Below are 18,287 nucleotides of genomic sequence, written 5' to 3'. Positions count from 1 at the left end.
CTTGCTTTATTCCCCGCACTTGCATGCTATTTTGAAGTTATGAAGCATTTCCATATACATCAATGCATCTGATCATCAGACAAGCCCTGTGAAGGAGAGCATTATTCTCACTTCACAGATGAGAAGCCAGAGGCTCATGAGAGGTTAAGAGGAAGGCTTTGGTCTAAACCTCAGATTCTGATCTTCAGTTGGAGCTCTTTGTCTAATATCTTATAACTTCTCTTTGGTAAAACAAATCAAAAGAGCAATTCAAATAGGAATATTCCTATGATATAATGCTTAACACATTTTCTTTTCAAATAAAGTTCTTTCTTTTGCAGTTTTAAATCAAATGCATTTCAAATGAGGCTTCATGTTGTTCTGTATTACCCTGCCCCCTGCCAGGAACAAATCTTGCGTCATAATGGCAGGAAGAATTTAATTTATTGATTTATGAGTTCAGTTATATAATACAGCCTAAAGTAATGCTCTAAGTTCCCCAAGCCAGGCTTCAGCAATATGTGAACCGTGAACTTCCAGATGTTCAAGCTAGTTTTATAAAAGGCAGAGGAACCGGAGATCAAATTGTCAACATTTGCTGGATCATCAAAAAAGCAGGAGAGTTCCAGAAAAACATCTATTTCTGCTTTATTGACTATGCCAAAGACTTTGACTGTGTGGATCACAATATACTGTGGACAATTCTGAAAGAGATGGGAATACCAGACCACCTGACCTGCCTCTTGAGAAACCTATATGCAGGTCAGGAAGCAACAGTTAGAACTGGACATGGAACAACACACTGGTTCCAAATAGGAAAAGGAGTACATCAAGGCTGTATATTGTCACCCTGCTTATTTAACTTCTATGCAGAGTACATCATGAGAAATGTTGGGCTGGAAGAAGCACAAGCTGGAATCAAGATTGCTGAAATATCAATAACCTCAGATATGCAGATGACACCACCCTTACGGCAGAAAGTGAAGAGGAATTAAAAGCTTCTTGATGAAAGTGAAAGAGGAGAGTGAAAAAGTTGGCTTAAAGCTCAACATTCAGAAAACGAAGATCATGGCATCTGGTCCCATCACTTCATGGGAAATAGAAGGGGAAACAGTGGAAACAGTGTCAGACTTTTTTTGGGGGGGCTCCAAAATCACTGCAGATGGTGATTGCAGCCATGAAATTAAAAGATGCTTACTCTTTAGAAGCAAAGTTATGACCAACCTAGATAGCATATTCAAAAGCAGAGACATTACTTTTCCGGCTAAGGTCTGTCTAGTCAAGGCTATGGTTTTTCCTGTGGTCATGTATGGATGTGAGAGTTGGACTGTAAAGAAAGCTGAGTGCTGAAGAATTGATGGTTTTGAACTGTGGTGTTGGAGAAGACTCTTGAGAGTCCCTTGGACTGCAAGGAGATCCAATCAGTCCATTCTAAAGGAGATCAGTCCTGGGTGTTCATTGGAAGGACTGATGCTAAAGCTGAAACTCCAGTACTTTGGCCACCTCATGCAAAGAGTTGACTCATTGGAAAGACTCTGATGCTGGGAGGGATTGGGGGCAGGAGGAGAAGGGGACGATAGAGGATGAGATGGTTGGATGGCATCACCGACTTGATGGATGTGGGTCTGAGTGAACTCTGGGAGTTGGTGATGGACAGGGAGGCCTGGCGTACTGCAATTCATGGGGTCACAAAGAGTCAGACACGACTGAGTGACTGAACTGAACTGGACTGAATACAGCATTATTACCACATTTATTCCCTGCTTCTTGTGTTTTCATGTGGAGGAGATTCAGCTAGACTAGCTCTTCTTTTAATAAGTTGTCTTGATTTTACATTAAAATGAATTTTTAAATGATAAGAAATTTCAATTTTAAGTAGAGATGAAAAGACTAATTAAGTAACGTAGTAAAAGATTAATATTTGTCAGAACATGGGTTATTTTGAAATGTAAAGTTGGTTTAATAGTGAAGTCTAATTTGTCACTTCTCTGCTCAAAGTTCATTTAAGCTGGCTTTTGTCTAGGTGCAGGCAAAGTTTTTTGGGGAGTTCTCATTCTTTCAAATTAAAAGCAATGCTGCAGTGAGTATGTAGATTGACTTTCTCCATTTTCTTTCACTCCTTACCACTGAGGAGAAATGCGTCTTCAGATAAGGGCATCTGAGATAAGTAGATGGTCATGTTGGCAAAGTCCCTTTAGCTTTTTCTTTTTGGATGGACAAGTCTGTGAAGCTGGAGCTCCATTTTCTCTGTGGATCCTATGTGAGCTTAGAGGCAAGTTCTGTTTCTCGGGTGGTGGGGAATGAACCAGTCCTGCTGGGCTGCCAGGCAGGGGTGGTTAATTAGAGTTCACTGTCTCATCAGCCTCAGTGGTTCACATCCCTAATGAGCACCTTCTGCTTACACAGTCTCTGTATCTTCTTATCAGTTGGTGCTAAGCTTCCTAGAGGAAGAAGGATGTGATAGATTAGGTCCTTCAAAACTCAGCAACCTCTGATCCAAGAGGAAAATACCCTTCCCTTCCCAGGGATACATCTAATTCTATTTATATGAAAACTTAATTTTATTTCCAGTATTTCCAATATTAATGATACAAATGTCCATCAGCAAGTGTGTAGATAATTGTGATATATCCATACAATGGACACTAATAAGCATCCAAAAAGAATGAACTACTGAAACAATAGCCAGAGTAGATCTAAAATAATCACACTGCATGAAAGAAGCCAGACAAGAAAGAGGACTTACAATACGCTTCCATTGCTATAGAATTATGTGAAATTCAAACTTATTTGTAGTGACAGAAGACATATCAGTGGTGCCTGAGAATGCGGATGGGATTGGGATCGTGAATGGTATCAGGAACAGATTGCAGGGAATGTAAGGAAACTTTTGAGGCTGATGCACATGTTCATTGCTTTGTCAGGGGAGTTGGTTTCACAGGTATATACATGTGTCAAAACTTATTAGATTGTAAACTTTATGTTTGATTTATTATATATCAATTTACCTCAATAAAGCTATTAAAATAGCAAAAACCCAGAACTTCCCTGGCTGTCTAGTCATTAAGACACCAAGCTTCTGCTACACAGAGCATAAGTTTGATCCCTGGTCAGGAACTAAGATCTCGCATGCTGTGCTGTGTGGCCAAAACAATAAACAGACAACTGCAGCCAAACAAAGCAAAAACAAAATAAGAAACAAACAAGCAAGCTAAAAACAACTCAGCATCCTCAGACCTGGAGATGCAAATATCCGTATCTTTTCAGGAATACATCTAATTTTATCTATAACAAAGCTTTAATTAATTTCAGTATTTTGTGCTAAATGTTATGACAGTATTATTGACCTAATAAAATCCATCTCATTACTTTTTATTATAGGATAAATATGATACTGTTCCCTCTCTTTAATGTTTTTCAGGAGAATGCTTATCTTAAAGCACATTTTGCGGAGGTTCTTCTATTTATATTCTGTTAGCTGCTCTATAAAATATAAGCAGTCAGGCTTAGTGTGTATATTATATGATGGCCTTGGAAGAATCTGAAAATATTGCAACATTCCTACAGTATAACAGCTTAATAGCATTTCAACTGTACAGAGTTTTCCACATAATTTGAGACACTAGTTTCCTAGATAATTGAAAAGCACATCACATTTTTATAATTTATATACATGACTGTATAATGCAAACCTTAATGACTCTTCTTAAGGAAAAATTCTTATTCATTTATGAATGTGATTAATAGAATGTATAATCTGATTAATCATAGATGAGATAATAGGCCCATTTGAAGAATTTCCATGAACAGAAAAGACCCACAGTTAAGTTTTTTCCAGAGTGAGAGATCCAACGACATTTGAACTGTAAGATTATAAACTGCTAGAACTGGAAAGAGTATAAGGAGCAACACACATGTTTTTTCTTACCTCTCAAATGCTGGGAAAGCAAGCAAGCAAGCAAGCAAGCAGAGTTCTTCTCCCGGATCCAAGAAGTTCAAGAGCAGTATCCAAGGGTGTGTGACTCCTGGACAATCCTGGATGAGAAGCAGAAATCCTGCTCCAGCCCGCCTTTACCACAGGCCAGGTGTTTCGTTGCCTCTTAGTTAAAACAGTGAAGTGTAAACTTCAGCACAGTGTTGCCCTTAAAACAGTTCATAAACAAATATTCATCTTATATTTCATCCCATTTTAGGGAGAAAGAAGACAATTAAGACTCCATTGTCAAGTAACAAAAACACCCTGAAAACAAAAACGTTTTCTAAGAAATACATTTACATACATTTGCATGCATATAGAGATTTTAGAATACTATGTTCTTTATTCCTCCCTTAATTTTCTTTTTTGTTGAAGTAACCCATGATTAATCAACTTTTACGCCTTTTCCTTCATAGAATCTGTCTGTCCAACACGAATTCCTGTGGCAGCACGTGATGAGAAGGGGTTTGATATTCTTTTAGGCTTGGGTATAAAGAAAAAGGCTAAGAAGAGAATTCAGCTTTCACCAACAAAGATTAAAGGATATGAAATAACATCAAAAGTTGATTTATCAGAATTCACAAGGTAAATGTTATATGTATTTTTCTATTTTATTTTATTATTTTTGTGTGTGTTAGTTACTCAGTTATGTCCAATTCTTTGTGACCCTGTGAACTTTAGCCCACCAGTCTCCTCTGTCCATGGTATTCTTCAGGTAAGAATACTGGGGTGCCAGTACCATACTGTCTTAATGACTGTGGCTTTGTAGTAGAGCCTGAAGTCAGGCAAGTTGATTCCTCCAGTTCCATTCTTCTTTCTCAAGATTGCTTTGGCTATTCGAGGTTTTTTGTATTTCCATAAAAATCTTGAAATTATTTTTTCTAGTTCTTGAAAAATGCCGCTGGAAGCTTGATAGGGATTGCATTGAATCTGTAGATTGCTTTGGGTAGTATACTCATTTTCACTATATTGATTCTTCCAATCCATGAACATGGTATATTTCTCCATCTACTAGTGTCCTCTTTGATTTCTTTCATCAGTGTTTTATAGTTTTCGATATATAGGTCTTTAGTTTTTTTAGGCCCAGAGATAAATCCACACACCTATGGACACCTTATCTTCGACAAAGGAGGCAAGAATATACAATGGAGTAAAGACAATCTCTTTACCAAGTGGTGCTGGGAAAACTGGTCAACCACTTGTAAAAGAATGAAACTAGATCACTTTCTAACACCACACACAAAAATAAACTCAAAATGGATTAAAGATCTAAATGTAAGACCAGAAACTATAAAACTCCTAGAGGAGAACATAAGCAAAACACTCTGTGACATAAATCACAGCAGGATCCTCTATGACCCACCTCCCAGAATACTGGAAATAAAAGCAAAAATAAACAAATGGGATCTAATTAAAATTAAAAGCTTCTGCACAACAAAGGAAACTATAAGTAAGGTGAAAAGACAGCCTTCAGAATGGGAGAAAATAATACCAAATGAAGCAACTGACAAACAACTAATCTCAAAAATATACAAGCAACTTATGCAGCTCAACTCCAGAAAAATAAACAACACAATCAAAAATGGGCCAAAGAACTAAATAGGCATTTCTCCAAGGAAGACATACGGATGGCTAACAAACACATGAAAATATGCTCAACATCACTCATTATCAGAAAAATTCAAATCAAGACCACAATGAGGTACCATTTCACACCAGTCAGAATGGCTGTGATCCAAAAGTCTACAAGCCATAAATGCTGGAGAGTGTGCGGAGAAAAGGGAACCCTTTTACACTGTTGGTGGGAATGCAAACTAGTACAGCCACTATGGAAAACAGTGTGGAGATTGCTTAAAAAATTGCAAATAGAGCTGCCTTTTGACCCAGCAATCCCACTGCTGGGCATACACACCAAGGAAACCAGAACTGAAAGAGACATGTGTACCCCAATGTTCATCGCAGCACTGTTTATAATAGCCAGGACATGGAAACAACCTAGATGTCCATCAGCAGATGAATGGATAAGAAAGCTGTGGTACATATACACAATGGAGTATTACTCAGCCATTAAAAAGAATACATTTGAGTCAGTTCTAATGAGATGGATGAAACTGGAGCTGATTATACAGAATGAAGTAAGCCAGAAAGAAAAACACCAATACAGTATACTAACACATATATATGGAATTTAGAAAGATGGTAATGATGACCCTGTATGCGAGACAGCAAAAGAGACACAGATGTATAGAACGGACTTTTGGACTCTGAGGGAGAGGAAGAGGGTGGGATGAGTTGGGAGAATGGCATTGAAACATGTATACTATCATGTAAGAAACGAAGTGCCAGTCTATGTTCGATACAGGATACAGGATGCTTGGGGCTGGTGCATGGGGATTATCCAGAGTGATGATATGGGGTGGGAGGTGGGAGGGGGATTCAGGATTGGGAGCTTGTATACACCCGTGGTGGATTCATGTCAATGTATGGCAAAACCAATACAGTATTGTAAAGTAAAATAAAGTAAAACACACACACACACACACACACACACACAGCATACTGGGGTGGATTGCCATTTATTTCTCCAGGGCATCTTCCCTACCCAGGGATTGAATCCGGGTCTACCTCACTTCAGGCAGATACTTTACCGTCTGAATCACCAGGGAAGCATAGTTGCTTTACAATGTGCTAGTTTCTGCTGTACAGTAAAGTGAATCAGCTATATGTATACAGATATCCCCTCCCTTTTGAACCTCTCTCACATCCCCCCATAATGTTGTATGTTGATATAGTTTTTTCTTGATAAATCTGTAGACGTGTTGAGAATTCTTTAAGCTTATACACAGTCTTTTTTTTCCAGTAATGTTTTCCCAGAAGGTCTTCCTCCATCATACGTATTTGTCTCCACTCAGAGATTTAAGGTCAAGAAACTGTGGGATTTATGGAGAATTTTAACCATTGATGGAAGGCCACAAATAGCAGTTACCTTAAATGGAGTGGATAAAACATTATTATTTACAACAACCAGCATCATTAATGGCTCACAAGTGGTCACCTTTGCTGACCCTCGAGTTAAGGTAAAGATGCCTAGGTATGACTGTGTTATTCATGGGGAATTAGCATCAAGTTGATGTGTTTTGGGAGAGGAGAGCCATAATTTAACATGACTGAAAAGATATTGATTTCCTAATATAATTTTGCTTACTGAATAAAAGCAGCAAAGGAAGACAATTAGTATTTTTTTTTTTAATTATTGGAGTATAGTTGATTTACAGTGTTGTATTAATTTCTGGTATACAGCAGAATGATTCATTTATACATATATGTTATTCGTTTTCATATTCTTGTCCATTATGGTTTCTCACAGGATATTAAATATAACACTCTCTGCTGTACAGTGGAAAGGACCTTGTCATTTGTCCATTGCATATGTAACAGTCTGCAGCTACTAATCCCAGACTCATAATCCACCCCCCACCCCTTCCTTCTTGCTAGCGATAGTTTTGTCCTCTATGTCTGTGAGTCTGTTTCTGTTTCTTAAATCAGTTCGTCTGTGTCCTATTTTAGATTCCAGATATCAGTGATATCACACTGTGTTTGTCTTTCTCTTTCTGGCTTGCTTCAGTTAGTATGATAATGTAACCCATGTTGCTGCAGATGACATTACTTCATTCTTTTTATATATATAAAACATACATAAATGTATATAACATCTTTGTGCATTCATCTGTTGATGGACATTTAAGTTGTTTCTATGTCTTGGCTATTGTAAATAGTGCTTCTATGAACATAGGGATGCATGTATCTTTTTGAAGTATAGTTTTGTCTGAAGTATAGTATATTGTCTGGATATATAACCAGGAGTGGATCATATGGCAACTCAATTTTAGTGAAAATATGTCTTAATTCGTGTGAGATTATGAGGTAGGGAAAATTATATTTTCAGTACTTGTTTCTAAGTGCCAGGAATATTTAATTATAATAACCACCCAAGGAAGGAGCTATTGCTCTCCTTTTACAGAAAAAAAAATGTTCAAGTATATTAAATTCTCTCTCTCTCTCTCTCTTTTTTTTTTTTTATTAAGTTCTCTCTTAACTAGCATGGCTAGTTAAGTTGTGACATCAGGAATTTAATTTAGGTCTGGTCAGTTTCAAAGTCCATGTTGGTCTGCTTTATACTGCTATGTCCTACAGGGTATTGAAGTAAAGTCATATTTGTCAGAACATTAAATACAGGTAGATAATGATATAGAATTTGCATTTATTAGGGGGACAGTTTATATCCCCCAAATAAACATATATTTAATAAAATACATAAACTAAAAGTAAAAATGTATTTTCCAAGTCAAATGTGTTCAGAATACAGATATCATGATAAAAGCAATTACATTTTGATTATTATTAGAACAGTCTGAAAGTGAAAGTGAAGTCGCTCAGTCATGTCCGACTCTTTGTGACCCCATGGACTGTAGCCTACCAGGCTCCTCTGTCCATGGGATTTTCCAGGCAATAGTACTGGAGTGGATTGTGTCTAATAGTATGTTATATAATTTAGGAAATATAAAAGGCTGTACATGGAACTATGCAGTTTAGCAATTTCTTCATTTGGTGAGAAGAATAAACTTAAAACGTCTGCCATTTTCATTAAAGATGATGTGCTGGTTTCTATAAGTAGTGACAAATGAATATGTCATGTTTCTCACCTAAACGAACTTATTTATAATGTAATATTCAGTGCTTCTGGTATCACATAGAAGTGCAAAATGTGGAATGTGGAAGAAAAAGTGGATTCCAATACAAAATGTGGGAAAGTCTTCATAAATGAGTTGGCTTCTGGAATGGGCTTTGCAAGATGTATAGGATTTTGATGGAGAGACAGGACACGGAAATCTTGGTTTATTTCTAAGGAGTCATGTGTAGTAAAGCTCAGGGTTTTCATTTAGAGCATAGAATGTAGCATCCCCTGTGTTTCGAGTATAAGATACTCATGCACACAAAAAGCGAGCCAGGTATAAGTTCAAACTTGTACCTTATATGTAAACACGGACCTGGGAACTGTACACACGGTTTTGCATTTTGTTCAGTCAGTGATGGAATTCCATCAAAAAGTCTTGATCACTGTCCTGTCAGGATCTAAGCAGCTCTCTCTTCTGCTCCTTTTCCTTCTTTCATAAAGAATACCTTTGATTCTTCCCTGGAATTGGGCTTTGTCCTAGGAATACAGAAATTATTAAGATGGGGGCATGAGATTAATTCTAGTAGAGGGAAGAAGGTTGGCTTGGAGAGGGAAGGGACAGGGATTGAGATGGGTTTAAAAATTATTCAAACAAAGCAAGATACCTGTGAGCCTAAATTATGACAATGAGAAGGGCAATGGAGAAGTGAATCTGAGTTGTGCCTTAAACACATCCTTGCTGGAATTTTGCATCTACCTGTTATGGCAACTGAGGTAAGGAGAAGAAGGTAAGGGTGCTTGCTGTGGTTTAAAAACTGAGGATATTATTAATATCATTTCGTGGAGATCAGGAGAAGAAGATTTGGGGGAGACTGTCAAAGTGGACGGACTAGTTACATGATACACAGATGCCATGAAGTACGTAGGATGAGAAGATAAAAGAAGCCACTTGAATTGGACTTTAGGAACTTATCTGTGACCTTGAGGGAGTTTTTTCCACAAATACTTTGGTCCAGCTACTTTGGAATGTGCGATGGAAACTCATGTAGGGATTAATAAAGTGATTGGTGGGTGTTGGCCTTTGGGACCCAGCTCGGGTCAGGATGAGTTAGAATATGATACAGCCAATCTGTGTTGTATGGATTTATGGTTGATGACTAAAGAATAGAGACAAAGAAAATACAAGATTGTTAGGAATTCTCTTTATGAATCTCCTGTATTCTCTTCCTATAGACATTATTTGATGAAGGGTGGCATCAGATTCGTCTCTTAGTAACAGAACAAGATGTAACTCTGTATATTGATGATCAACAAATTGAAAACAAGCCATTACATCCAGTGTTAGGGATTTTCATCAGTGGGCAAACCCAAATTGGAAAATATTCTGGGAAAGAAGAAACTGTTCAGGTGAGTAAAAATGATTTGCTTTCTGCATCCTATAAAATGGAGCTTTAGTGATAGTATTTATCGCATATAATTGTATTTAACTTAATTCCTTTAAGGGACTTAATCAAAAAGTGGTCAGTTCATTAGTGAAATTGTATGTTTGTGTGTATGTATGAAAATGAAAAATCAGACTTGATAAAATAATTCTTAGAAATATGTTCTCCTGTGCGCATGGTAGAATTCTATGTTTTATGAAACATTAATTTCATATTTCTCAGGAGAAGCATCGATTATATCATGAATTTGGAAAAGACAAAATGAGTAAAATTGTGAGTGGCAGTTATAAAAGTTTCTTTGCAGCTGTGAGGATAAAATTAGATTAATGTGTGTCAGGATTTTCATAAGCAAAACTGTGACTGTTTTGGTATTCTTTTAAACTAGCATATCTATTATGGTTTGAGAGGTGTATATTTCAAGCCATGTCTTGAAAAATCTGTTATTTGAAAAGGTATGTTTTTCTCACCCTGTTTCTATTAAGAGAAGATGGTGTCATATTCAGATGTGTGATTATGGTCTCTGTGTATTAATGTCAAATTGTAGTAAATATTTAAATAGTAATAGGTGCTGGGTTTACTCATCACACAGCTCTCTGTGCCAACAACTAAATCTTGGAAACCAAAGACGGTTTCTTGAGCCTCCTCTGTGTGATCAGGAACGTGGAGAGATATAGGGTGAACACAGAAAGCCTGGGGAAGCTTTTCAGTGGCCCAGGAAATGCCTTCTAGAGGAGCTCTTAATACAAGGATACTACATAAGTACCACTGGGTTTCCCAAGGAAACCAGAGATTTGTGTTTGGTGCTAGGAAAGTTTTCCTTGGAAGTTACATTGCATCACACCTTTATGCTATATGTCAAGAATTCAAATTTTGTCTTTTTATTATTTATTGTATTTTATTGTTATCAAAGATAAGTGCTTTGATCTGTGTCACATTATTGCTGACTACAGTGACTGCTTCTGTGCATCTGAGTTGCTTTTTATAAAGCAATTTGTTTGGGCCTCAACTTTAACTTGGCTGGTTTTGTTGTTTCCAGTTTGATGTCCAAAAGCTACGAATCTACTGTGACCCAGAGCAGAACAACCGGGAGACAGCGTGTGAAATACCTGGATTTGTGAGTAGGATGGATCATTTTTTTCCACCAGGTGTTGCTTCAGTACTTTCAAAGCAATAAATAGAATGCAGATAGCATGTGAGCTTGAATTTAACTTACAGAGTTAATCTGTTTCTTCATTTTTAGTGCAAGTAAAATGATATTGATTAAAACATATTTTGAGGTTCACAATTGAAATTATGTTATTATGTATTAATGTACAAGTGTAAATGGAAGAGCACAGGGAATGTTTTTTCATCACCTTGGGGGTCGTTGTTGTTCCAGTTCTTGAATGAAGCAGGGTTGGACCTGCTCTAGAAAAACATAGAATTCATTGTCTGAAAGTCCAGTGAGTAAAACACGTTTCTAAACTTCATTGATTGTGTGAGTGAAATACTTTATGTGGCATGATTCTGAAGAGTAGAAAATGATTCATTTTCCTGTCCATTAGCACGTTTTCTCAAACCATAATAAATATAAACTTTTCTTCTTATTGTTGTTAGGTAAGATTTTGTTATACTTCTCGGATATAAGTAACTTTCTATTCCTTTAGAGATTTTAATGCATTAGGAAGAAAAAGATTATAAACTAAAATGTTAGAGTCTGATCGTACGCATGTGTGAGTGTGTGAAATTGATTTTTCTCTGGGCAAAAAATGGTATATTGTTGGTAATGCAGATATGGTAGAATGTAAAACTTTTTGACAGTGTGAATTCTCAGTGACATTTGAGCCCTACATGGTTCTTTTCCTTGTTATAGTCTTGTTGTCATCATCTTCCTTTTCCCTATTAAAGTGAGTAACTTATGGATTCACATCTTTTGAAAATTTGAAAGCGCAGAGCAGTGCTTTTAAGGGGTCTATAATAAAAATCAACAATGGAAACGTCTAGAAATGATTTCTTCTGAGTTTTCTACTTTAATTGTTGAAACATTGTAACTTTTGTTTTATATATACTTATAACTTGGAATATAAATTTCTTTCGTTTAAACACTATGATGTTTATTTTAGCTGCTTATAACCTGGAATATAAATTTCTCCTAAAAGCATTAAACAGTTGTTTCATTTTGAGAGTCGTTGTGCATACTTGATTTATTGTATTTCTCCACTGACATTTGCCATGACCATGGCCACTCCACCCCCTGCCTCCCGTAAGAGAAGCATAGCTTGAGACTGTAGTTTCTGAGTTCTCATATCCACCTTCTGTGTTTTAATGGCTCCTTCCTCACTCTCATATGTGACTTCTTCAGGTTTGTTTATACCCTTTTTCATCTTTATTCCCATCTTCTCGTTTTCTGATTGAATTTGTTATTGTTTGGAAAGACTACTAACCCATTTAAAATCATGCATTATTCAGTAAGAAATAGATTGTTTAGCAGGAAGCTTTCCTAAAGTAAATTGCATAAAATTGAATGCATGTAGTTTGTGACTTCCTTAGATGTGTTTTGTCTTTTTCTCTGCTTCTCACGTGATTTCCAGGGTGCTAAGTCACTTCAGTTGTGTCCAACTCTTTGCAATGCTGTGGACTGTAGCCTGCTAGGCTCCTCTGTCCATGGGACTCTCCAGGCAAGAATCCTGGAATGGGTTGCCTTGCCCTCCTCTGGGGGATCTCTCTGACCCAGGGACTGAATCCGAGTCTCTTATGTCTCTCTGGAGAATTCCATGGACAGAAGAGCCTGATGTATGACAGTCCATGGAATTGCAAAGAATAGGACACAACTGAATGACTTTCATTTCACTAAGTGATTTCCAGAAAGTTCAAGAGAGCATAAAAGCCCCACCTTGAGGTAATTTTATTCCTGCGAGGCTGTTTTACCAAGCACACTCTCATCGTTGCTAATTTCCTTCCTTCACCCTATTATAAATGTGCTACTGCTGCTAAGTCGCTTCAGTCGTATCCGACTCTGTGCAACCCCATAGACGGCAGCCCACCAGGCTCCCCCATCCCTGGGATTCTCCAGGCAAGAACACTGGAGTGAGTTGCCATTTCCTTCTCCAGTGCATGAAAGTGAAAAGTGAAATTGAAGTCGCTCAGTCGTGTCCTACTCTTTGCCACCCCATGGACTGCAGCCCACCAAGCTCCTCTGTCCTTGGGATTTTCCAGGCAAGAGTACTAGAGTAGGGTGCCATTGCCTTAACAAATAGGTAATGTTTTAGGATGCTGCTGCTGCTGCTGCTGCTAAGTCGCTTCAGTCGTGTCCGACTCTGTGCGACCCCATAGACGGCAGCCCACCAGGCTCTGCCGTTCCTGGGATTCTCCAGGCAAGAACACTGCCATTTCCTTCTCCAATGCATGAAAGTGAAGTCTAGGATATTTGCTATCAAATGTTTTAGCTCTTGCTGGTTTTGATACTTCATTTATTTCTACTCTAGACAAAGAAATATCTGTAAATTAGAAAGATAATTTAGAAATTTCATTCAAAACATGTCTTAAAAACATGTTTGTTGTTGTTTTTCTTTCAGAATGGTGAGGTAGGCCTGGATACTATTATTCTCCTTATGGTAATATTTGCGTGGTGGGACTGTTTAGCTTCCTTCCATCAATTGTAAGTATGTTACAGAAATAGAATCCATTTATGTGGTTTGAGTGTATCTAGTATTCATAGCTTGTTTGTGTGATGCTGAATTTCTTACTGGGTTGGGCTAGATATCATTGGAAAGTAAATGTAAGTTGTCTTCACCATTTCACACACACGGACATACGTGTGTACACATGTATGTATGCATCTTGCCGTGTAGTATGTTTCCTTTTCTGTCTTCTAGTGCTTCAACGGTCCCAGTGATGTAGGTTCAACCGCAGCTCCCTGTATTTGTCCTCCAGGAAAACCAGGACTACAAGGGCCCAAAGTGAGTAACACCTAGCTTGCTTTTTTTGTTAAAACAGAAAAACTAAAGCTGAGCAAGCACAAAATTCCTAATCACCACTGAGCCTGTTTTGAATATTCTGCCTAATATCTTAGAAGAGTTTAAATGGTGAGTTTTAGTGATTTTTTAAAAAAGTGTATCCTAATCTGTAATTGCCTTTGAACTTTAAATTGATACCACAATAAAGTGGGGGAGAATATTATTTTGTTTGCTTGCTTGTCTGTTTGTTTTTTCCCCTTAATGCTGCTACTGTATCCCAAGAATGATACTTCCGTACAATCAGGTGAAAAATGAAGAAAGATATGTTCTAAGGTCTTAAATGTCTAAATGTCTAACCTGTCAAGATGATTTTCAGATAGAAAAATGAAATAAAAACTTGAAAATTGGTTTGAGTGTTGTGTTTGACGTCCAAGTCTAGAAAGAGAGTCAAAGGGGTGCATATGTACTCATTTATTTTTTACTTATCATGCAATAATTATTTTTAGAAAGTATATTCTTTTAGTCATTTTCATACATGCATATGTCTCAGTTGCATTTACATATTTATTTGCATGTGTATCTGTATATATTTGTGTGCATATGTATTTTTTGTGTATATTTGTGTAAACATATCCATTTGTGTACACATTTGTATATGATTGGAAGTATGATTACATAATATTTTGAATCTGTTTCTATCTATTAAATATGAATGACTGAATTTTTTAAGTAAGTTGATACTGATTGTGGCATCACTTAGACTTAGCCTAAGACACTGAGATGTTAAGTGGTTTGTCCACTATAGATAAATCTTGTTTGTGCTGCTGTGCTGTGCTTAGTTGCTCAGTCGTGTCCGACTCTTTGTGACAACATGGACTATAGCCCGCTAGGCTCCTCTGTCCATGGGATTCTACAGGCAAGAATACTGGAGTGGGTATTCTATCCCTTCTCCAAGGCATCCTCCTGACCCAGGAATTGAACTGGGGTCTCCTGCATTGCAGGCAAATTCTTTACTAACTGAGCTACCAAGGAAAACCAAATCTTGTTTACTTAATATTATTTAAAAATATCATCTAGATAAAAATGACTTCTTAGCTAGAGAGAATGTTTTGAGTATTAATCATTTATTACCTGAAGTGACCATAATAAATTTTGCTAAATATGAATTATAATATTCATTTAGATGGAATTTTCTGATAAATTTTAATCATCACAACTAAAAAATTTCAGATTTTAGTTTGGAGATCTGAGAAAATTGAATACTGGTCTTTTGTGTATGTTTCCCCATCCATTTTCAGGTGATAGTGTATGACCCACTTCAAACCTAGCTAGAAATTAAGAAAGAAACACAATTTAAGAAATAAAAGGATAAATTTAAAATAAACCTGTTTGGCTTGGAATTTGACTTCAGCCCTTTATAATATGTTATTGTGAACAATTTTTTGATTGCATTTAGGAAGATTAATTCACATGTTCTTCTGATAAAGTAGCCATGTTATTTAGGATATTTTGACACAAAGGAAAAATACCTGCAATACGCTTCTCAAACAATTTACCTTGCAAGGCAGCATGGTATGACCTACCTACCAACAGACTATCTTTTGAAATATATTTAAACAACTTTATTTAACTTGGAATATTTTACATTGAAATGATTTGATGTGCAAGAGATGATTTGATTTTCCATGTGGAAATCAGAGTTCCATGACATTGACCTCTCTAAGCCCAGAGGACCTTCTGCCTGCTCAGGTTGCCCCCAGAGCCTCTAAGGGGCATCCACTCTGGGGGCAGGCACCCAGGGCCTCCTGATGTATCCTGATCTTCATCAATGGTCCATTAGGCATCTTGAAGTGATACCAATTTTTATGTACGTATGTTCTTACAGCAAACTTTTAGCACACGCTTTGTCTTATCTGTTAAAGCCTCTGATTTTCAGTATTTTCAAGTTTCATGTGTTCCTCATTTTCATTCTCTCTTCTTAGTCATCATCTCACCCCTTTGCCACCTACTACTTTAAGTGAAATTGCAGTTTTCCACTGATCTTCAAGTTGGCGTGCTTTCTTAATCTGCTTTCCATTTTCTTCAGAGGAGCTGGCAGGAGGACAGGAACACACACACACTCTTCCATCCTTTTAGGGCTCTTTCCCCTGGAGGTGGTTCCTTACTCACATCAGGGACCTGTATGTGAAAAACAGAATCCATAGCAACACCCTGAGATTTTCTTCCCTTGGAGAACTTCTGGCCTGGAAAATTAATAGGGTTTTAATTAGTCCAACAGAATCAGAACTAAAACAGATGAAGCGATTTTACTATACATCCAGCTGAGATGAATTGGTCGTTTTTGTTAGATGTTCTCTGGAATGTTTTACAGATTTCCATAGGCAGACGTATCTGTGCAGGAGAATCTAGTCTTCCCAGTAGCAAGAAATTGGATTCTGGGAGCTGAGAGTTAAATCATGAAACTGAAAGAGGAGAAATTCACATGTGGGTGGGTGAGTAAGTGCTGATTCTAAGATAAAGTCAGTCATCTGCTTCAAGTTTTCTGAACTTCCAACAAATATGACAACCCTTTGTAAAACCAGGTTAACTTAACTATGATAGCCCATACTTGGGCTTCCCTGGTAGCTCAGCTGGTAAAAAATCTTCCTGCAATGTAGCAGACCTTGGTTTGATTCCTGGTTCAGGAAGATCCTCTGGAGAAGGGATACGCTATTCATTCCAGTATTCTTGGGCTTCCCTGGTGGCTCACATGGTAAAGAATCTGCCTGCAGTGTGGGAGACCTGGGTTTGATCCCTGGGTTGGGAGTATCCCCTTGAGGAGGGCATGGGAAACCACTCCAGTATTCTTGCCTGAAGAATTATCACAGACAAAGGCTTGCAGACATGGGCTGCAAGTCCATGGGATGGCAGAGTTGGACAGACTGAGTGACTAAGCACAGCACAGCTCATACTTGGACTCGTCACTAAGCATAGAGAAATAAATCTGTTAAGCATAGAGAAGCCCCTGAATGAGGCTGGCTTATTCATTCTGTCTCCCAACTGTCAAAGAGAGTGACTAAATTAATGATACTCTGGGAATGATTTTTATATGGAAGCATTTCACAGTGAAGGTTAGTTCAGTTCTCCTTTGGAATTTCAGTGTCTAAAGTAGTGCTTAATAGTAATATTTTTTATTTAATGAATTATAAAATGATCGAAAAAGTAAGATTCACCTATCCCCCAATTAACCCATGTGGAATGTGTTTGTTCTATATGAAATAACCAGGCAATCTCCGGTTTAAAAATAAATCCCTTCCAAAAGACCTGTCCATGCAACGGCAGCTTCTTCCTCCACTTCGTAGCTAAAGGGACATTTGTGGGGACAAACTCCCCACATTTGGTCTAATCTTCAGAATCTTCCTGCCAGTGCAGGAAATGCAAGGAAAGTAGATTCGACCCCTGAGTTGGGAAGATATCCTAGAGAAGGAAATGGCAACCCACTCCAGGATTCTTGCCTGGAAACTTCCATGGACTGGAAGCCTGGTGGGCTAGTCTGTGGGCTCCCAAAGAGTTGGACACTACTGAGCACACACACACGCAGAGTGAAAATGTGGAAAAAAAGCAATTTTTTCAACTTTTTTTTAAGGAAGAAGCAATTTCTTAATAACTTATTTTTTCTGAAATACCATTCTTTCTACAAGTTTATTGGTGCCCTTTGTTTCACCCTGATAATTCTACTGAGTAGTGATTCCTTTGGGTTATCAAAGTAGCCTCAGGCTAAAATACAAAAGCCTTTGGGAAATTTCAGGAACCACTGGGCGTTCACATATTTATGCTAATTTCCCCAAACTAAGTGAATTTCTTCTAGCTGAAGAGAATTAATATTTGAGTTTTGAGGGAGAGAAGAGGTTGGTTTTGGTGAAAACCAAAGGAATTGGTCTTAGGTCAGATACTTCTGTGGAGGCCAGTGGGTAGTTGCACAGGGGTTTTGAGAAGAGAGCTTTAAAACCTGGGATTCAGGCCTAAGCGACCTTTGTTTCAGATGAATAACTTAAAATAATTAGCTTACTTTTGCAAATGCAATTGCTTCTCACTTTGTTCATATTTGCACACTTGCAAGGCCATGTGCAGGGATGTTTCAACTTAGTCCATGATGTTCCCATTCCTGGCAGCAACGCAGAAATTCTGTGGCACAAAATCAAGTCATCATAAGTCAGAACTGCTTTTCAGCTGAATACTAATTTTTTGAAATTGCACATGTTTCAACTAAAGTATAAGAAAGTAGATTGAGAATTTAGTCA

The 18,287-nt window shown here is 37.6% G+C and overlaps 1 protein-coding gene across 2 annotated transcripts in view; it reads left to right on the top strand.

Moving 5' to 3' along the window:
• COL21A1 (collagen type XXI alpha 1 chain) overlaps positions 1–18,287 on the top strand; it is a 254,450-nt gene that overhangs the window by 104,480 nt on the left and 131,683 nt on the right. Inside the window, exons 4-9 of one of the 2 annotated variants that reach the window (XM_018039271.1) lie at positions 4,372–4,540; positions 6,816–7,032; positions 9,864–10,037; positions 11,109–11,186; positions 13,627–13,635; positions 13,927–14,010. In XM_018039271.1, coding sequence (XP_017894760.1) covers positions 4,372–4,540; positions 6,816–7,032; positions 9,864–10,037; positions 11,109–11,186; positions 13,627–13,635; positions 13,927–14,010 — 731 coding nt within the window. Of the gene's footprint in view, positions 1–4,371; positions 4,541–6,815; positions 7,033–9,863; positions 10,038–11,108; positions 11,187–13,626; positions 13,636–13,926; positions 14,011–18,287 lie in introns of those variants that run through there. The other variant, XM_018039272.1, reaches the window with a different exon arrangement.

Source organism: Capra hircus, chromosome 23 (assembly GCF_001704415.2).
Source record: "Capra hircus breed San Clemente chromosome 23, ASM170441v1, whole genome shotgun sequence".
Lineage (NCBI taxonomy): Eukaryota > Metazoa > Chordata > Mammalia > Artiodactyla > Bovidae > Capra > Capra hircus.
Note: the sequence above shows the minus strand (reverse complement) of the source record. Positions and strands in the feature narration are given on the sequence as shown.